Source organism: Gymnoscopelus braueri, assembly GCF_963280865.1.
Source record: "Gymnoscopelus braueri genome assembly, chromosome: 1".
NCBI classification, from domain to species: domain Eukaryota; kingdom Metazoa; phylum Chordata; class Actinopteri; order Myctophiformes; family Myctophidae; genus Gymnoscopelus; species Gymnoscopelus braueri.
The window spans coordinates 33296484-33318983 of record NC_137603.1 but is presented as its reverse complement, the minus strand read 5'-3'; the positions used below and the strand labels follow the sequence as shown (position 1 = coordinate 33318983).

At 40.0% G+C, this 22500-nt stretch overlaps 2 protein-coding genes across 3 annotated transcripts in view; both read right to left on the bottom strand.

Moving 5' to 3' along the window:
- The window catches only part of LOC308085793 (uncharacterized protein), a 13726-nt gene extending 8528 nt beyond the window's left edge, over nt 1-5198 (bottom strand). Inside the window, exons 1-5 of one of the 2 annotated variants that reach the window (XM_080429103.1) lie at nt 4969-5198; nt 3808-4013; nt 3552-3689; nt 2437-2575; nt 1-570 (exon numbers count right to left, since the gene is read on the bottom strand). The exon at nt 1-570 is cut by the window's left edge and continues 602 nt beyond it. In XM_080429103.1, coding sequence (XP_080285229.1) covers nt 1-570; nt 2437-2575; nt 3552-3689; nt 3808-4013; nt 4969-5088 — 1173 coding nt within the window. In that variant the 5' untranslated portion in view covers nt 5089-5198. The remainder of the gene's footprint in view (nt 571-2436; nt 2576-3551; nt 3690-3807; nt 4014-4968) is intronic. The other variant, XM_080429102.1, reaches the window with a different exon arrangement.
- Nucleotides 5199-14924: 9726 nt separating this feature from the next.
- LOC308090399 (uncharacterized protein) overlaps nt 14925-22500 on the bottom strand; it is a 13421-nt gene continuing 5845 nt past the window's right edge. The window contains exons 7-13 of the mRNA XM_080435557.1: nt 21014-21157; nt 20571-20629; nt 19380-19567; nt 18228-18622; nt 17823-17919; nt 17259-17439; nt 14925-15956 (exon numbers count right to left, since the gene is read on the bottom strand). Of these exons, the coding sequence (XP_080291683.1) occupies nt 15820-15956; nt 17259-17439; nt 17823-17919; nt 18228-18622; nt 19380-19567; nt 20571-20629; nt 21014-21157 (1201 nt within the window). The 3' untranslated portion in view covers nt 14925-15819. The remainder of the gene's footprint in view (nt 15957-17258; nt 17440-17822; nt 17920-18227; nt 18623-19379; nt 19568-20570; nt 20630-21013; nt 21158-22500) is intronic.

Below are 22500 nucleotides of genomic sequence, written 5' to 3'. Positions count from 1 at the left end.
AGTAGTTGGAGGAGGTGGGGTGGTCGTTGCTGCAGGTGGAGCAGTGGTTTGCCTCCACCACCAAGGGTTCCAAGGTTGTGGAGGAGGTGGGGTGGTCGTTGCTACAGGTGGAGCAGTGGTTTGCCTCCACCACCAAGGGTCCCCAGTAGTTGGAGGAGGTGGGGTGGTCGTTGCTGCAGGTGGAGCAGTGGTTTGCCTCCACCACCAAGGGTTCCAAGGTTGTGGAGGAGGTGGGGTGGTCGTTGCTGCAGGTGGAGCAGTGGTTTGCCTCCACCACCAAGGGTGGCCAACATGCCCACCTACAGTAGTTGGAGGTGGGGTGGTTGGCCGCCAGTTGGAGTATCCAGGGGTTGTTCCATTCCACCACCAGGGGTAGACAATAGCAGTGGTATACTGGTAGGAACGCCTGCGTCTCCCTGCCCTCGACTGCAGCGGAGACCTGCTGGACTGAGATCCATCCGTGTAGGCCAGAGTAATGTGACGTCTTGGGAAATCCTCAACCACCAACTCAAATCTACGGACGCCAGTGCTTTGCGATGAAGAGGTGCCATAGTGCAATGTGCAAGAACCCTAAAAAGAGTTGACATTTGTAAAAGTTTGACATTTCTGTTCACGACGAGCAGTAGGAGAAGATAACTTTATGTTTTATCACTTGGTTATCTTGATAGCCTGTGTACTGTACTGTACAGCAGTGGTTCGCAATGTGGGGTCTGGGGACCCCAAGGGGTCTTTGAGGGAGTTCGAGGGGGTTCCCAGTTGAATGGTTGATAATTAGGAACCAAATGAACCCTTAGGGGTACAAAAAAGGATTAGATAGATAAAAAAGGTTGAGAATAAAATTTCCAACCAACATTTTGTTGCTTGTAGAGTCATGTGACAAATAAGCCTTCTATTCATTGCTGTACAGTAACTACAGTAGGCTATCTGCTTCATTTATTTTACATCCTCTGACTGACCTGACCTCTTACTTATTCTCCTCCCAAATCATTATTACTAAACTATTAATCTGAACTTTTTACTTATTGTTATCCTCTGTCTTTATTATTATTATTATTATTATTATTATTATTATTATTATTATTATTATTATTATTATTATTATTATTATTAGAGCAAAGTATATTTTAGCCTTTTCTACTTGGCCCACTCCTAGACCTCCCCACTACCTGTACCCCCAGCCCCCCAGCCCCACCCCTTAAACTATAAGGCTTAAAGGTACCCTGTTTAAAGATCAGACTACTAAGCAATTCAGCAGAACACTATTATTTATTGCTACTGTCTGTGAGCCCACACAGTTTCCCCAGGAACTGCTTTTTCTAGTTTATCATAAACCGCTGACCACTGATGTGTATTTATCTCAGTTTTATTCTTTCACTTTTTGAGCTAACAGCATTTTTGCCAGACCCAAGGGGTCGGGCTTACATGAGGCTTTGTACCTGTTTCGTCCATACATGGGCATGGTCACTTTGTCCTCCGGCCCCAGCCAAAAAAAAGTCTGTCACTTTGTCCTCCGGCCCCAGCCAAAAAAAAAATCTGTCCCCCAAAAAAGTCTGTCCATACATGGGCATAGAAGGGACACACGTCGTGCGAAGTCTGTCCCCCTTTCGTCCCCTTTTGTCACAAACTATTCATGACATCATTATTATGTCACAAGTATGTAATTAAGAAAAGCTTAAAAGCTTAATCATTCTGGGTCTGGCAGAACCAGGTCTCCTGGTCTTGTTTTATCTACACTTTCCGTGCTTACGTTGTTGCTTCCTATTTTGGTGCTTCCTATTTTATGTAGTGTAGCCACCCTAGCAACCCTACTTACCTACAGTAGGGTTGCTAGCATTTTAACCCTTACTGCCCCACTGCACCTTGCAATTTCTTGTGGTTGCTATAATCCTCATGTGTCATGTCCCTGTTTTCAGGGACTAATTGCTGGGTATGCAGTTACTGAACTCCACACCCACACCCGCCCCTCACTCCCTCACCTCTTTCACCTGCCTGAGTTGCACCCTAGCCCTGCTACACTCTTCCACTTCCCCTGGGGGACCCTCTGGAGGTACCAGACCCTCCAGGTGACCATGAGGTGTTTGACATTGTGGAGCAGTATCTCGGAGCATTCGATAAATTGAAATAAACGAATGAAGCTACTTTTTTATTTGCATGCGACTGGTAAAACAAATGCTTGTAATTGATTTAGAATCATCAAGGTTTACCCCTCCCAAGCTACCTCAGGCAGAATTAAACATTAAACATTTAGAAATGTGTTAGTAGACACCTTTACAAATAGATCGCTGAAGAAATGTCTTGGTAAATGTTTTGTTCCCAGATTAAGGAGATATCTGATTAAATTCCCTGATTATAATGGGAGGACAAATAAGTAGGAGAAATCCGGAGCTACTAAACTCTCTATTGTACATCTCAGTAAATAGACATTTTTTAACCTACCTGATCCAAACGAAAGCCTGTGGGTTGAGTGCAGTGGCCGCACTCGACACTACCAGCAGTACCATATCTGCATCGAACCTGGTCGCCATCAGGGTCAAAGGTCATCAGGTTGTATGACCTTGGGCAGTTAACAGGAACTCTAACACAAACATTAACAAGGACAGAGAGTAAGTTAATCACCTCTGTAATGAGTCGATTACAAAAAATAAGCAAATACTGTATAAATCAAACAAGTGGAAATTGTTAAATAAAAACATTAAAAAGCTTTATAAAAATTGCTAATCTAACACAAATTGGAAGATGTCACATACAAGTAGTCTACCCTCATACATCTTATCACAGCATCTTAACAGTTCACGGCTACTGAGGAATAATAAAAATGATCAATGAGATGTATTTTAAAAACACAGGAGCTTTCCGTATACTCTGTAAATACAAAGTGTACAGTGCAAACAAACTATTTATTTTGAACTGCATTATTAGATCGTTGTCACTTTAATGTGAACATTCTAAAATACATCATTATAAACAACACTATTCTATGTGATTGGCTATAATTTGTTATTGCATTGTCACTGACAATTTCTACATTAAAGGATCTACACCATGAATTTAAAAAACATATTTAATATTTAATATCATATTGTTTATGTCCCTCAAACGTTTTTCAAAAGGTTTGAGCCTAAATCAAGCCTCAGATATACTCAACCAATGAGTGTTCTTTGGGATAGAAGAGAGTAGGGGAGACCAAAAACACAAAAAAGAGGGAAAAGTTAAAATTCATGGTGTAGTCCCTTTAAGAAAATGCCATCCTCCCCCCTGACATCAACCAAGTCAGTGTTTAAGGATGTACACTGGTGGCATTCATGCAGTCATTTCAAACAAAGCAACATTAAAATGACTTTCACACACTGAAAAAATGATCGTGTCACAAAAGTGTACAGCAACTGAACAAAGAAAGAAAAAACTATACAAAACAAATTCCAATCATTATGTTATACAGGGTTGGATTTTCTATGCTGGAAAATCCATGCCTCTGCTTTTGGCCTGCCCTAATGATAGAATGGTAATGTAAGATATAGGGTGTATACTACTATATACTGTAGTAACCTTACCGCAGGAATGATAGAATGGTAATGTCTGGAGAGTTGTTTGGTTTTCCAGTATCAGACCGTGTTCCCAAATCCACATGAGTCAGTAGTGACCATGATGATACAATTGTTGCCTGGTCAATCCAACAGCAGCTGGCATACCTGGTATATGGAAACAATAAGGGAAAATATAATGCACACACTGCAAACTTATTAGACCAATGAAGGACAATAAGAAGAATAATAAATAAAATACATAATTTTTTGTAAAATAACTCACCTTATTTCAAAAGGTTTGTTGCTTGGGACATCTGTTGTTACAACCGTTTCACTTTCAGACCACCTGCTACTATGGCTTACTGCATTAGTGCCACTGTCGATTCTGCCTCTCTGAGTAACTGATGAGTTACCACAGTTACCATGGTAACAACGATTGTAAAGTGAAGAATGACGACTATCAAATGTTACTCTATAGCGATTCACCACCTGTGGAAGAAAATCCGAAGGTCATAGGTAGTCTCACATACGAGTTCAAAACTTCTAATCCCAATCCGAGTGGATCAGATTTGGAATTTGAGTTGTTCAAAATCTAAAAACAGGATTGGGATAGCTTTGATATCCGATCAGATTAGGAAATCAAATCCAAGCTTTAATCTGGATCAAATCTTTAAAATGGATATATTAAAAAAACAAACAAAAGAAAACTAGGATTGGGATCAGTTTGATCCCAAAAATCTGTATTACCTTGATCCCACTGGAGGGGTGGATTTTAGTGGATTACCAGAGCAAAACACACTATACAATATAAATAAGATAGTCAAGTTTGTACAGTAAATTGAAATAGTACATCATTTGTAGCCTTTATGGTTGATAAAATGTTTCATTTATTTTTTGTCACATTTGTGTGTGTGTGCTGGGTCATGGCCATTGATAGAGTCCATATGATTAATTTCTGAAATCCGTGAAAATATGATTGAGACATAAGTTTGTAAGGAAACGTTTTTTCAGCATTTATTATTCATTATGATTTCATACAATCAATTGTACTGTACTCAGGTGAGTAATCAAAAACAGGACAAATAAATTATAATATAGACATAGAAAACGATGACAATAGACATAAGAGAAGAAAGTAAAAAATGTGGTAAATAGTGTCAATAATAAAGATAAACCTCTGGGTTATTATTGCTATAGGTGGATCATACATCTCAGCATCCTATAATTATAAGAATACTTTATTATACACTTCTCTACTAAAAGTCGCTTTACATGGGAACAATTTAAATAAGTATTAATTCCCATCATTTTCCAAACATGTACTTACGTCTTAGTAATTGATGCATTAATAGAAGCATCATCCAGGCAAGCAGAACCATGCAGGTTAATAATAGCTCTAGAACATTGACTGAATTATTATAGTCTGGTTAAAATGTTCCCTCACCCTGAACGTCCCATCTGGGTTTCTTCCCCTGGCAGTGAAGGTACTGCTGCCACCGTAGAAGTGTGCTGCACTGGCCAGTGATGCCATCAGGACCAGCAACACCAGTGCGGTGGAAGCCATGGTGTCCAAATCACAACTCTCTGTTCCAGAATGCAGATGCTCAGCTTACATGCAGCAGTTATATATATATCCTCTGCCTAAATAGGCCGTCACATACTTTCAGTTTCTGACAAAAGAAACCTAACATACTTCCATAATATTTCCTTTCCTAATGGGATGGACATCTTGCAATTTGCAAAACTGGTTTGTTCAGGGACTTACTGTAAAACATCTATTACTGTAACAAATGCCCGCATGTTGGCATGCCAACAATCATCTGTGGGAAGGCAAGGCAAGGCAATTTTATTTGTATAGCACAATTCAACAACAAGGCAATTCAATGTCCTTCCTACACATGATTCTGTGAAGCTTGATCCTGCATGGATGAACAAACAGTATAGGTCTTACTGTAAACTTCCATTATCATGAGGAATGTCTCCATTGTATACTGAGAAATAATCTGCATCAATGTACATTCTGTTCACCTGGCTTCATTTGGCTGTGGTGCATTGGTCTCAGTTTCTACTTCCAATACAGTGTTGCATTCATTTAAAAAAGACCAGAAATGTACTCCAAGTTAAACATCTAACACAGTCTTTTTTGCTAATATCTTGCGTAATTTTTTACGACATGGCCCTGCTAGCCGTCTATGAGAGGGTCTATGTGAGGGTCTATGTGAGGGTGTGTGTGTGTGTGTGTGTGTGTGTGTGTGTGTGCAGGGGCGGACTGGCCATTTGGCGTACCGGGCAAATGCCCGGTGGGCCGCTGGGCCAGTGGGCCGCTGTGGGCCAGTGGGCCGCTTTTCTTTTTTTCGCTCCCGTTTTAGGATTATTACGGTCACTTCCCGGTCGCGTGGCCCAATTATTAGTTACGTTAATGTTTGGGCTGGGATGCTTTCCAGCAGGGGCCTCAGTGCGGCTGCAGAGTTCATGTGCAGGGCTGGGCTAAAACAGTGAAACGCTCCCCCCCCCCCCCCCCATTGACAAAACGGACCGGGGGGTGGTGGGCCGGTTCGGACCTAAATGCCAGGGCTGAATTTTGGTCCCAGTCCGGCCCTGTGTGTGTGTGTGTGTGTGTGTGTGTGTGTGTGTGTGTGTGTGTGTGTGTGTGTGTGTGTGTGTGTGTGTGTGTGTGTGTGTGTGTGTGTGTGTGTGTGTGTGTGTGTGTGTTGGCCAACAGCCAACAGGCAGGCTACCATCAATTATATACTGAATACCTGTGCTTATGTACCAATGATGAAACCCAAATATACCAAAGAAGAGAGAGTAAACATTTTCAGCATAAAATAGAACAGTTCTGATTATGTTCCATCATTATCATGATGTTACGATTATGTCCAATTAGATTATGTTCCATCATCTAATGATCTGAATGAAAGATTCAGAAAGCTAGGAAGATGGATTTTCTGTCCTCATATGAAGTCAGAGGTTGGTAATGGTTGGTACTGAACTTTGGGCCTCCTGGAATGGTAGATCACCACTCCAAACACCAGGACACAGCCAATAATGAAGACCACGTTCATACTCAGGTTGATGCTTGGACCAGAGGTTAAACAGGACATGTAAAATAACAGGAAACAACAAGACAGGTTACTATAGAAAAACATACTGTATTGTAAATTAGATCAACTTGAATCCAACTCCACTAAAACTAATTGAGGTGTCATTCAAAGATTACATCATGACTCAATTCACAAATACTTATTTATACATGCATGCAGACAAACATGCACACACGCATACAGTAAAGTATGTACACACACATGCGCGCGCAAGTGTGCGCACACGCACGCACGCACGCACGCACGCACGCACGCACGCACGCACGCACGCACGCACGCACAGTATTTAGACTGACATGGATTTTCAAAATGTTTTACTGCTTCCTGTTCTCAACTTTTACTAGGTGGTATTACAGACCCTCTGTAGCATTCCAAGTCAGAGTGATTACTTTATGAGTTTCACTTTACCTCCTCATGAGATCCAATGAGTTCAAAAGCCTCCATCCCAAATCTGAACTGAGACTTGGACCCATGGTAGATTTGCACTGTGTTGTCTCTTACACACCTAAACATTAAAAAATGGAACACAATACTAGTTTATTGATAGTATTGACAACTGGTTTATATAAAATGTCAGAAAGTGAATAATCAGTGCTGATCTGTAGTTAGTGAGAGTTGGCGCTGTCATAGGGCGTTGCCTTGCACTTGACACAATTGATGACAGTGAACCTGTTTTTGTTGCCTGTAATGCTGTGGGAATCCTGGTCACACGAGCCTGTTTTATCCATGGTTGCGTCAAACCTTTGTGCAACTAAATATAAATCAGGCTTGACTAGAACTAGGTTTCAATGATGGTGTGAGAGTTTGGGTTGTCATAGGGCGTGGCCTTGCAGGACTCCACAAAGAGTTCTGTATTGGGCATGTCAGTGGTCGCCTCAATCTCCATGTAGATCATCTGTTTGAGGTACACCTCCACTGAATATGTGCTGCCATGCTTTTGCTGCCTGAAACGCTTGCTCTCAAAGAATTCAAATTGAAACCCGAAGGTACCAAATCCTTTCTCTGTAAATGCATATGGGTTTTTGTGCCGGAATCCCAGCGTCAGATTGAAACGTTTGGGATAGACGCATGAAAGCGCAATCTCCACGTCATGTTTCCTGGTAATAACTTCAGTGGGGTCGGCAGATGTGATCTCATTCTTGAATATAAGGTTGTTGTCATCCTCCTGAGTATAAGAGATTAAAAGAGAAAAATGTGAAGAGCATGCTTTTGAAATGTTGTATTTGTAGCACTGCAAAAGTCAGAAAGCCCTGAACTTATTTCAAAGCTTCGTCCAAAACATCATTTAGAATTTACCCGGCCCCCACCTATATATACTGTATATACGATTGAGAAACTTAGACCCTAGTGTCGGGTAGGACACTTGCAGCCCACATAAGCACCTCCGCTGTTCTCATTGTCAAACTGAGTTGAGATGTATGACCACAGCGCAGGGGTCATCAACATGTCCGTACACGGACAAACATGTCCGTGGCAAGACATGTCTATGTCCGTGGCACATTTTTTTATTTTGAAAAAAATATAGCCTATATATTTTCTTCATTATAATGTAGAAACATATACAAATGCATTTGAATAACTTTGGTGACTCGTAACGTAACATGCTCATTACAATAATGGACAACTATAATAACTCTCCACAATCATAATCCATGGAAACCCTCCACCCACAGCCTCACCATCAGACCTCCTCCTCACTTCTGATCAAAGTTAGGCACCTTGGCATCAAACTATTGTGACACTGCATTCTTTTCAATCCTGTCATGCCCTTCATTAATGGAATCCACCAGCTACCGTACCTTGCCAAACTAAACCAATGGTTTCGCTGGTAACTTCTGTCCTCAAGTAACGCTGTCTTTTGAAAAGCCAGCAATCTCTATATTAACCATATGATGTATAATACGCACCCACTCACCCTTGCAGCTAAGTGGCACTTTTGCGATTGAAGCACTGTCTGTACTGATGAGAGTCAATTATTATTATCCAACATAATTAAGATTTAATTTTAACAATTTTTTTAAGTGGCTCAGTAGTTAATGCAGACATACTACTGTTTTAAAATGTGCAGCACATTGGAATAGACCCTATGACACATTAGGAGTCCATTAGTATACATTTAGGGCTAGGCCATTGTGTTTTTGTTAAGATGATTATTTTGCATGTCCGTGGCAAAAATGAAATATTAATGAAAATGTCCATCACAAGCTGCCATGGTGATGACCCCTGCAACAGCGTCATACAGTACATCGACTACCTACAATCACCTTTGTATACACTTACTGTACATGTTTGATGTCTGCTGCTAAGCTATGTCTCTCACTTGCACAAGTCACTGTGATTCTATATACAATTCACATCTGCTCTGCTATCTATGTTTCACTACATGCTCAAGAAAAAATGTCTGCCTATTTTTATTTCTATTTTGACCATGCACCTTATTGACATTGCGTCTTCTTATCATCTGACTTTGTTCCCCTTGTTTCTTTTTCTTCCTTATGACTCTTTTCTTGAAAGAATAAAATAATTTCACCCACTCTCTTACACCTGTAAACCTGTGAAGTTGACAACAAAGTTTAAGAATGGAAGGTCATAGAAGTTCAGTCACATATGAGTGGGGCCAGGTTTGCATTACGTCATACCTCTACTGTGGTTCCACATGTGTTGAGGGACATGACAGCCACCAGGTGGATGTGATTGGAGTGTGTTGTCAGGTTGCAGGCAGGATCATTGAAGTCTCTCTGGTGTAAGTGGGTCTCAGTTGTGTCGGATGAGGTAGGACCTCTCCACTGCTACTGTCTTCTTCATGGTGTGGCAATGATATAGCCACTGAGGAAGCCACTGTGTTGTCGAAACCGGTCAGCGTCTAGTGGCATTTTATTGTTTTAGTATTATGTAATAGCCCTGTCAAACTATCAAAGGCTTTTTAAAGGTAGGGTAAGTGATATTTTTTGGTTAAAACAAAAAGTTTTTTTTGTTAAAAGGTTAAAGCACTATATTCTGATAGTAATCATTGCTATAGAGTGTTTGTTCAGTAACAGGAGTCTCCCCGTCTCTCCAGCTCTTTACTAAACAGAAAATACTTTTTCAGGTAGGTGACACAATTTCAGCCAATTTTATTTTATTTTATTTTATTTTTTAGACAGGACAGAGCATATTAACTCAGGAGAGAGTACCCATTTATCAGCTTCATTTTATAGTGTTCCAGTTCCAAATTTGTCTGCTCATTTCTTTGTGTCATCACTTCCAATTGCACTTGTTTAATCTGTATCCTGTCTGAGTTCTCTATCCTGAAAATGCATTTTCTGTTTAATAGAGAGCTGGAGAGACATGGAGACTCCTGTTACTGAACAAACACTCCATAGCAATGAGTACTATCAGAATATAGAGCTATTTAACACTTATTTTAACCAAAGAAAATCACTTACCCTACCTTTAACTTAAATCTTTGCTCAGAGTGTGCTTGGAGTTTTGCCTGTTTCAATGGGACCCCTCTTCATGTAATTCTGATTCAACTTCACCCTATGAACTCTCAGAAGCACTCGACTCGCCTTTGTTCTTTGAATAAATAGTGATATTGTCCATTACCGCATGACAGGTATAACGGTTGTGACAGGTCCTCTGTTAGATTCTCCAGTATCAGATCGGGTTCCGAGGTCCACGTGGGCCATCATTTTACAACTCCGGCCCGCGGCCCGCAGACGTGTGGTTGTTACTGTTTTCTATCCAATATGCCACACCGTAAAAATTGTTCCTATAGCTGGTTTGGCATCTGTTTTACAAAATAATTGTATCCTAAAGTCAATGTTACAGTAATTTCAAGTTGAGCTAAGAGAATGTTTCTGGTATTTGCATTTCCATCCTACAGCATACTTGGCCATACTATAAATATCACAGATTAACCTGTAGTAACTCCTACAGTACTGTGCCTGTACACAGTGGTGGCTTATCCAACGGGCTTGAGGTGCTGAAGCACAGGGCACCAACCTTGGGGTGGCACCAAACCGGTGAAGCATAAGTTTTTTTTCGCGCTGCAAACACCCCTCCCCGGCCCCGGGGGGCACGAAACCGGGTCCAAGCACCGGGCACCACGAAGGGTTAATCCGCCCCTGCCTGTACACTTAATCTTAAACACAAAAGGCAATGTCAGCTGTAAACTAGGATTCAATAGTAGTATTTATAAGTTTTATTTTTGACTACATCACTAAAATGATGATTATAATAATACAGAAAGACATGGCATGTTTTTACAAGTTTCGTAAAGTTATCTGCAAGAAATCACACATGGCACATTCCATTGCCACCAATGACAATGCACCTGTTTTTGTTGTGGGAATCCTGATCACACAGGACTAACAATAACAAGAAGGTGCAGTAGTGTGATGAATTACATTTCACTGGCACAATAAAGAATGTTGTCAGGGTCATACTGAGCAGTGATGTGGAAATGAAAATGTTAAATGAATCTTGCATTTTTAACCATAGAGTTTGTTTTGTTTTGATTTTGTGCCGGAAAAAAAACTCCCAAATTTCATCCCTACAGTGTCTCAGGGATAATGTAGCTTCTTTAAGGTTCGCACTTGTATATCTTATTGCTGAGATTTTCTTCATTCATTGGTAAGTGAATACTGTAGAAATTAATTGAATAAGCATCAACCTGAGTTTGACAGTCATTACTGTAATCGGCATATTGTATTTCCGAGAACTTGAAAATGCGTCGGTATGTGCTTCCTCATACCATGAAACACCAACACCTTCAGTTACTGGAAAACTAGACTGGAGGAGCCAGCCCTATCGAAGGTCTTGAAGGGCAGATCCAAAGCCTTGCGCTCGGTACCAGCGCCGCTTCCTATTGCTTCACCAATCTATGTCATCTATAGTAAAATACATACATGTAACTTTTAAAGAATGAGTAGGCTGTTAAACTAAAACACGTGATCAAAGACTGCATTGTTTTATTTTATAAAAACAAGCATGACAATAACCAGGGTTCAATTTGTTTATAATAATAATAATAATAATAATTACAAAATATATAATAAATTTAGATATTTTGCAAAAGCTTCTGTTTCATTATTATTTAGAATGTTTGGTCAAAATAGACTGGCCTCCATAGTACTTTGTTGTGCTTATTTCTCCCGCAACATTCTGGGCAAACATCTCTTCCCCTGCTAATCTGAGCACTCAGCTGATAACAATTCCTTTCCTACTCACCTCAATTCAATCTCACATGATACCAACTCCATCTGATAACTCCTCCCCCCGCTCTCATTTTTTACTTTTTCATCTTTAATTGGCCAGGTCTCTCTTAAAAGAGATTTCTGATTTCAATGAGACCTCCTGGTAAAATAAAAGTCAAATAAAATAAATAATTTCGGTTTCCACCATAGTTTCTGCCCGCCTGATGACACAAAGTTATACCCGCTCTAAACCATATCAGAAAACTGCAAAAGGAGTTGATTCCAGTCTACTTCTGATATCCACTTTGTCTTCCCCTCTCACCAATCAGTGGAGGATACTTATCTTTTTAAATATACTGTATTACTTTATTATTATTCAGGTTTTAGAAAATATAGGCATTTGCATTACAAGATAATAAACATTTGACAAAAATATAATATTGCTTTTTTTTAAGGGTCAGTTAAGTGCCATGGCCTTAACTTTTTTTGTCTGGAGTCAAGTGTTCTTCAACACTACCTCTCCAGAGATGGACTCCTGGTGTATGACCATGGCACAACAAGTGTTCCATAGTTGACTGACCACAGTGCACAAGATCTCCTGATCCATGGCAGATTTTTTTTTCATTAAACACCCCATACATTACAGAATTATACGTGACATATACATTTTACAGTAGCTGGTAGAACTTGATCTCCTTCTGTCCTCAAGTAACACTGTCTTTTGAAAAGCACCCACTCACCTTTGCAGCTAAGTGGCACTTTTGCGATTGAAGCACTGTCTGTATTGATGAGACTCAATTATTATTATCCAAAATAATTAGGATTTTATTTTTTGGTCGTTAAGTGGCTCAGTAGTTAATGCAGACATACTACTGTTTTAAAATGTGCAGCACATTGGTATAGACCCTATGACACATTAGGAGTCCATTAGTATACATTTAGGGCTAGGCCACTGTGTTTTTGGTAAAATTATTATTATTTTAAAAATGTTGGACAAAATAGCCAATTTGAGGTGCCCAGATGTCCTTAGTGCCCACCTATCCTGTATCCAATGCAGGAGGAAAAGGAGAGGTTGGCAGTAATGACATGGGCCAAGTTATTGTGGAACATCTTGCTCCATTAGAATAAGACATCCAACATACAACATTTCTGGTGTGCAATGGCAAGAGGGACACCCACAAAAAGACCACCCCAAAAATCGGCACGCATATGTGCCCTTTTGTGGACTTTGAACACCTGCCCCTTCAGTGCTCTCTGCACGGCCCTGTGTGCGAACCTGGAGTACAAACCAGTCAGGGAGCAGTCTGGTATGTTTTTACTAAAGTTTTGGTGTCATCTGACAGAGAGAGGAAAAACCACCCTGTCCATAGAAGATAAAAGATTGAATTACAGAGGTGAACTACTGTAGAAAAAGTGCTCCTCGGAGCACAGGTCGCCAGGTCAGGTAGGTTAGTGTGGGCCAGCAATGTTCGGAATTCGATTTGCATGGAATTTGGATAAAATCTGAAGGAGTAATATACTCCAAAAATGAGTTTTACATAAGTCGGCCTCCCGGTGGCGCTATAAAAGGCAGATGTGAAAAATGCAGGGCAAAGGTTTTTCCTTGGCCTCTAGCGGGTGTGCACACAAAGTTTTACAACAACACACGAATTGGCCTGTTATAGCGCCACAGTGAGGCTGATTTGAACATTTTCAAGTGGCCTTTCTTCCTCAGCCTAGTGAGAGCAAAATTTCACGGAAATTGCATGCTGTTTTCAGGATTTGAGGCATTTTGTTCAAAACGGAGCACTCCTGCAAACTTTGGAAGCCATTCTTAGCCAAACGGATGGAATATGAGAAATCTGAAAGACCCGTTTCGTTTAATGACTATAGAGATACCAATTTGCGTGATGTTTGGACAAAATCTGTAGGAGTACTGTCAAAAAATGAGTTTTGCGAAAAGCGGCCTCCTGGTGGTGCTATAACAGGCCCAAGTGAAAAATTTGGGATAGAGGTTCTGAATTGGCATCCAGGGAGTGTGTGTGCGCAGTTTCGCTTCGATCAAGCCAACGGTGCCGGAGGTTAGCTGTCCACAGACAGACGGACGGACACACGGAAAAACATACTCTCTCGCCATGTCTTTCCACCTGGCGGAGATAATTGTGATCATGTGTAGCATCTAACAGCAGCTTCATGTTTGTAATTTGTAATACATTTGCCAAATGTTCTGCAATGCAACGCAAAAATTATCAGTTACTGATAAATGTTTTTTTGTTTGTTTAGTTTAGTTTTTCAGACCACTGAAGGAGCCGTGTTATTGATTATAATAATACAGAAAGACATGGCATGTTTTGACAAGTTTTGTAAATAATATGCAAGAAATCACACAATGGCACATTCCATTGCCACCAATGACAATGCACCTGTTTTTGTTGCCGTGGGAATCCTGATCACACAGGACTAACAATAACAAGGTGCAGTAGTGTGATGAATTACATTTCACTGGCACAATGAAGAATGTTGTCAGTGTCATACTGAGCGGTGATGTGGAAAGGAAAATGTTAAATGAATCTTTAACCATAGTCATGATTTTGATCATTAATGATACACAGTAAGTGTTAAGTGATACATATTTGATGAAGAGAGAAAAGGTTGGTGTACAATTGACATACAGTATGGCGTAAATGTATTGGTAATTTATTGTCTAAAAGATGATCAATTATTGATTAATGCAATAACAATGTGTGTGGCGTCCACTATAGGTAGAAGTAAAATTGCTTTTGTCTCAGCAGTGATTAGAGGCTCCTAAACATGTTCATGTTTTTGGCAGTTTTTTTGTTATTGGTCATTTTTTTTATTTTGATTAAAAAAAAAGCTCCCAAATTAGAGATAATGTAGCTTCTTTAAGGTTGGCATTTGTATATCTTATTGCTGAGATTTCATTCATTCATTGATAAGTGAATACTGTAGAAATTAATTGAATAAGCATCAATCTGAGTGTGTTTACTCTGCTGAAAAATACTTCAAAACTAGTTTGACAGTCTTGGTAATCGACATATTGTACTTCCCAGAACATGCTGAACATGTGTCAAAGATTGAGGCTGGCATGAAACACCAAGAACAAACACCTTCAGTTCACCTCATGGCAACTGCATTGTTTTATTTTATAAAAAGGTAGCATGGCAATTGCAAACAGCATGACAATTGATTTTTTTTTTGCTTAAGTAAAACATGTAAGTACTTTTTCCACCACTGCATTCCACAGCACCCCAACCTGCCATTTCCATCCCTGGATGTCATCACCCTCACATCCTACTTCAGCTACAGCCACTCGTCCTGAGCCATCAACAGCTATCAGCTTGTATGTTTATTGTTTATATCATAGAATATTTCATATTCATTCAATTAACTGACGTTGGGTATACCTCTGGTTGTGTGATGTACGGGTGAAGACATTCGGTTTTGGTGGATCTGCAATATTCAATTAAATTCCTCATAAATAAACTAATCTGAAAGAACCTGAACATGTTTTAAGTATATTTGACCCCGGGCGGTATTGTGAAACTTTCGTGTTAAAATAGAGGAAATAAATAACTAACAGTAGCCTCTTCCCTGAGGACCTAATCCCCAGTTAGATTAAGCCTGCAAGCTACGGTGCTCAAATCCATTATATTACTACATAAAGAGGAGCAAAATACAACTAATGTTATCAATGCAAAATTTGACGTTGTTGGCAAATTTATGATTAACTGTCTTGCCTGTGCTTTTGGTCTGCATTGGCACCTTCTGACCAGTAGGGAGGGTGAACGAGTCAATCATTCTATGTTCACTTATACACTGAATATGCCCTACTCCTACTGCTTATGTATCAAAGTAAAAAAAGAAGAAGAAAAAAATATATAGCCTATACCAAAGAAAAGAGAGTAAACATGTTCAGGATAAAAAAGAACAGTGTTGTAAAACATATCTTATTATGCTCATAAATGATCTGAGAAGTGAAAGGTTCAGAAAGCTATGAAGATGGATTTTCTGTCCTCATTTGAAGTCAGAGGTTGGTAATGGTTGGTACTGGACTTTGGACCTCCTGGAACGGTAGATCACCACTCCACACACCAGGACACAGCCAACAATGAAGACCACGTTCATACTCAGTTTGATGCTTGGACCAGAAGCTAAACAGAAAATGGAAAATAACAATTTAGCAAAGGACCACAATGAAAACAAGTTCTCATTAAATTTCAATAAATGATGTTTATGCACATGTCAGTTAGTCAATCAATCAATCAACCAACCAATCAATCTACATCAATCTATCAATCAATCCAGCTCCACTGACACTAATCGAAAACTAACCGCTGTCATTCAAAGCTTATCTCATGACTCAAAAGAGCACGGAAGTCTGACGTCACTGCCGCTAGAGGGCGCCATCCCCCTGGGTCGAGGCATTATTGTTTGTGTTGAAATCCCCATAGGGGAATCTTAGATCATGTCATATAAGAACTGTGTTCCAAAAATAAACAAATCACCCGGGCGTTTCTGTCAGGGGGGTGGCTCTGCATCGTTTATTCATTCATACTTGTTTAAAAGTCTTAAAAACTACACTTCCGGGTCTGAAATCACTGTCCCTACAGCAGCTGCGTTCATGGGAAATGTAGTTTTTGGGTAAATTTGTACATTTCCACCTTCAGTCGATGCTTCATATCCATATGAGTAAAATCGCCCGGATGATTTGTTTATTTTTCTAACACAGTTCTTAAATGAGGTGATCCAGGATTCCCTTACAGGTATGTCAACACAAAAAATAACGGCGCGACCCATAAGGACATAGCGCCCTCTAGCGGCAGTGATGTCAGGACTTTGGTGCTCTATTCACAAATGCTTATTGTTGATGCACGCATGTGACCCACACGTGTCACACATGTGTGTGCGCGCACACACACACACACACACACACACACACACACACACACACACACACACACACACACACACACACACACACACACACACACACACACACACACAGTTTAGGCATTTAGCAGACGCTCTTAGTCCAGAGCGATTTACAGTAAGCAAGGACACAAGATAATACATCATAATATATGATAATACACATAATACATCAAATGCATAAAAATAGTAATCTATAATAAAGTAATACATAATAAACCAATAATCTAATAATAACTAATACATAAACCAAGAACCTATCATCAGCCTACATTGAAACTATACACACTATGGGATGCCAGGCCAACAATGACCTGGCATCTGTCTACATAGCATGCTATCTAAGTTACACACACACACACACACACACACACACACACACACACACACACACACACACACACACACACACACACACACACACACACACACACACACACACACACACACACACACACACACACACACACACACACACACACACACACATTTATACTGACAAGGATTTTCAAAATGGGTTTTACCTGGGCTGTCAGCAGTTCTGATCAGGCGCAAAGGTCCCTGGGAAATGGAGTGCAGAGCAGTTTGAGCAACAGCATCTCTTCTTTGGCGCTGAGTTCCTGATTTGGAGTTCATGCATCCTTGAGAGCACCTGGTTCCAGGAATCCCCGTCTCACACAGGATGACAGAGCAAGTGATGTAAACCTATATAGACACAGAGACCTTGTTCTATAGTATTCATCATATAATAAGCGATGTAAACCTATATATAGACACAGAGACCTTGTTCTATAGTATTCGTCATATAATAAAAGTGATGTAAACCTATATAGACACAGAGACCTTGTTCTATTCACCACATACTAGAAGCAGTGGTGGACAAGTACAGTTTTGAGGTACTTCTTTTTTTTACTTTACTTGAGCATTTCAATTTTTTTTATTTCACAATGTATTATCAATACATCGTGATTCATGAAAAGCAAATGACAGCTGCTTTTTTCCTCACCTTTTACCGAAAGGAATTCATTATGTGTGGTAGAGAGACTAGACATTGGGACAGAGGGATTACTTTATGAGTTTCACTTTACCTCCTCATGAGAGCCAATGAATTCAAAAGCCTCCATTCCAAATCTGAACTGAGACTTGGACCCATGGTAGATTTGCACTGTGTTGTCTCTAACACACCTGAAAATTAAAACATGCAACACAATACTAGTTTATTGATAGTATTGACTACTGGTTTATATAAAATGTTAGAAAGTGAATAATCAGTGCTGATCTGTAGTTAGTGCGAGAGTTTGTGCTGTCATAGGGCGTTGCCTTGCACTTGACACAATGCCACTGATGACAGTGCACCTGTTTTTGTTGCCTGTAATGCTGTGGGAATCCTGGTCACACAAGCCTGTTTTATTCATGGTTGCGTCAAACCGGTGTGCAACTAAATATAAATCAGGCTTGACCAGAACTAGGAGATATGGTGGATGATAAATTACCCATTTTCAATGATGGTGTAATCAATGCGAGAGTTTGGGTTGTCATAGGGCGTGGCCTTGCAGGACTCCACAAAGAGTTCTGTATTGGGGATGTCAGTGGTCGCCTCAATCTGCATGTAGATCATCTGTTTGAGGTACACCTCCACTGGATATGTGGTGCCATGCTTTTGCTGCCAGAAACGCTCGCTCTCAAAGAATTCAAATTGAAACCCGAAGGTACCAAATCCTTTCTCTGTAAATGCATATGGGTTTTTGTGCCGGAATCCCAGTGTCAGATTGAAACGTTTGGGATAGACGCATGAAAACGCAATCTCCACGTCATGTTTCCTGGTAATAATTTCCCTGGGGTCGGCAGATGTGATCTCATTCTTGAAGATAAGGTTGTCGCCATCCTCCTGAATGTAAGAGATTAGAATAGAATAATGTCAAGAGCATGCTTTTGAATTTAACTGCAAAAGACAGAAAGCCCCAGATTTCAAAGCTTCGATTTGTATCCTTCCCAGAATCATTCATATTTTCTGTTTCTGTTGTTCCACATTTAGAAGTTTGTGACATTCTACCTTAGAACCTAAAAGTTAACCCAAAGGCTTTTTGGATGTTTTGGCACCAAAAAGTAAAGGTAAAGGTTCAACTCGCTCTTTGGTATGTTACCTTCAGTGCCGGCTCAAGGTTTTTGGGGGCGCTAAACAAAACATCTATGATGTGGCCCTCTGCTTCAGTGAAATACTACCCCAAAACCCCAGCCAGTAACATTTGGTAAAAATTTAAATATTTTAATATTAATACAAAAGTAGCACCCGATAGCGTCACAATGTTAACCTATTTTATTATTTCTAAAATCTTCGCAAATAGCAAAAATAGCTTACAAGCTCAGCTTGTAGTCTCTCATTAATGTACTATTTTCACTATTTTACTGTTACCAAATCTTTCACAAATTTGGAAAAGTGTGTTATCATTCATCACAGACAGCATTACAATTGTAATATGTATTGTATCACACTATTTAAAAAAAGTAACTAATATCTGGAGCAAAACACTAATTTCATTGTTATGGTTGGGTGTGTACTGTTTATTCAATTAATTGATTGGCAAAAATAAATAATGAAAATGAATTTCTTGGAGGGAGGGGGCCCTGAATCAACAAAATCATACCTCTAGTATGGTTCCACAGGTGTTGAGGGACATGACAGCCACCAGGTGGGTGTGATTGGAGTGTGTGGTCAGGTTGCAGGCAGGATCATTGAAGTCTCTCAGGTGTAAGTGGGCCTCATTGCGTCGGATGACATAAGACTTCTCCACTGCCACTACTATTGTGGTGTGATTGCAGTCAACAGTGGTGTCTGGAAAGTGACACATTTTTAACACGTATTCCCGTACAGTTATGCCATTATAATGTCATGTCAATATGGTGGGGAATAGATGGGAAATTAAGTCGCATGATTTGAACTTGTTAATCAAGTGAGAAGTGTGGCTATATGTCCGATTATGTAACTTTGACCTTGACCTTTGATATTTTTTACCTTTTTGAGGTTAATGAGCATTTCTACCAAAATTCATGAAAATCTGTCCACCTTGTCTTAAATTATTTTGCTGACAGACAGACAGACAGACAGACAGACAGACAGACAGACAGACAGACAGACAGACAGAGAACACATTACAATACCCTGCTACACTTAAATGTGTGGCAGGGTATTAAATAGAGAGAGATATAGATCAGAGAGTAAAGGAGAAAGGCTGGGAAGGAAGCAAGGAGGGAGGGAATAGAAAGGAAGATCCCTTTTGAACTACACTATGTCACCTTAGGGGCGGCCATAGCTGAGTGGTTAGTGAGCCCGCCTAGGGAGCCAGAGGCCCTGGTTGCCCCAGGTTCGATTCCAGGCCACGCCAGCATATGTGTCGATGAAATGAAATTTGTCCCTGAGCAAGACTCTTAACCCCTAATTGCTCACAGCCAGGTTCTCATTGGAAACAAGACTGCAAGGACTTTCATGAACGACCTGTTAAAAGGAATTATCCTTATACCTTGCTAAACTAATGGCCTAAGTCATTCTCCTCCACATGCAGATGTCAAATGCTTACTACATGCAGTAACAATCTCCTCCTTGTCCTCTAGAGTCATTCACCTTCATCCACCGTCCACATGCTTTATTTGTGTCTCCTTTCGTGAGCGTTCTCTCTCTCTCTCTCTCTCTCTCTCTCTCTCTCTCTCTCTCTCTCTCTGGTTGACCCTGGGTTAAACTATAGCTGTCACTTTCTCATGATCTAACCCACTTAATCTAATTAATGTCTTGTCTTTAGTAGACATAGGCTACACATTAAAATGTAGTGTAATCATCTTACCATAGTGTCCAACATCGGCAATCACACATCGCAGCTCTGACTGATAAACTCTACCGTATCTGAAATAGAACAATAAAGCTGGGACATTATTCAACCTACACAAAATAATAGAGCACACTGGATAAAGCTCCAAAGGTATTATTTATTACCACCCGTTTTGAGCCTGCAGGCTCGGAAAGTCACCTGGAGCTTTTTCCAGTGTGCGGACTCTATTTGTGATGTTTGCTTCTGCCCAACACCCGACTTTTTAAAATGTGGATGTGCATGGCTTATTCACTAGTTTGTGGGACAATTATTCAACCACTTCTCTGCAGTATTATGTAAAATGATATGTAATATTTTCAGCTCCATCAACATTTTGATTGCATCTAGTTCTGTCCATACATTGTTTAACTAGTTCTGGTTGGGATTAATGTGATTTAATCTTAAAAGTTCTAGTTTACCTATCGTATGCCTCAAAAAGAAAGCAAAGGGGGAAATGGTCATTTAGTTCATTGTCAGTTGGAGTCCATTTAATGGTGTACTCTTGCGGGGAGGTCTTGAGCTTTGAAATCCCCTTTGGTCCACTGATAAGAAGGCCACTGATCCTGCAAGAAGAACAAGGTTTAAAAACAACGTGAGCTTGTTCTCAAGGAAAACAACTAGACTGTTAAATTCATAGTGTCATTCACAAATTACTGATCAAATTCATGAGTATTTTCTTTTCACATATCATATTGACTCAATTGACATATTGAATTACAAGCATAAACGCTCGTAATTCATTGCTGAATTCTTGCGAGAGTTTACCCACTGTCAACCTGGCATTCCTGTTTCGGGATGTCATTATAGGCAACATTTCCTAAAAGGTTTCTAAAAATAGTCAAAACAAAACAAAAATCAAATTTGCTGAATTAAAGAAAATAGCACAAATAGCTAAAATATCAGATCTACAAGCTCACAACACATTTGTTCTTGATCTTGTAGATAATGCTAGTTTTGTATTCACTTTTTTCATGCTGTGGAAGTATATACTGTAGTGCTCAAAGGTCATGTTGATCAAATTGAACAATATTATGTAGATGAATGATTAAAAAAAGAGAAACAATTATACCACAGAGCTTTTTAAAGGTGTGGAATAAGAGTATTGCTTTTCCCTCCAAAATATGATGATTGTGAAGTAATAATGTTAATAATTTTGTCATTTCCCAAATTATTGCCAGGCCGAAAGGCATGGCGAGAGAGTATGTTTTACCCTCCGTCCGTCCGTCCGTCCGTGTGTCCGTGTGTGTGTCCGTGTGTGTGTCCGTGTGTGTGTCCGTCTGTCACCAGCTAATCTCCGCCACCGTTGGCTTGATCACAGCGAAACTGTGCACACACACTCCCTGGATGCCAATTCCGAACTTCTGCCCCAAATTTTTCACATGGGCCTTTTATAGCGCCACCAGGAGGCCGATTTGTGCAAAACATATTTTTTGACAGTACTCCTACAGATTTTCTCCAAATATCTCGCAAATCGGTACACAGTATCTCTATAGTCATTAAACAAAACTTGTCTTTCAGATTTTTCACATTCCATCCTGATTGGCTAAAAATGGCTTCCAAAGTTTGCAGGAGTGCTCCATTTTCAACAAAATGCCTCAAATCATGAACACAGCATGCAATTTCATTGAAATTTTGCACGCATATTTCCACTATGCCGAGGAAGAAATGCCACTTGAATTTTTTCAAATCAGCCTCATGGTGGCGCTATAACAGGCCGATTCATGTTTTTACCTATAACTGCACCGATCTGTGTAAAACTTTGTATGCGCACTCCCTAGAGGTCAAGGAAAAACATTTGCCCTGCATTTTTCCCATCTGCCTTTTATAGCGCCACCAGGAGGCCGACTTATGTAAAACACATTTCTTTATATTACTCCTTCCGATTTTATCCAAATTTCACGCAAAT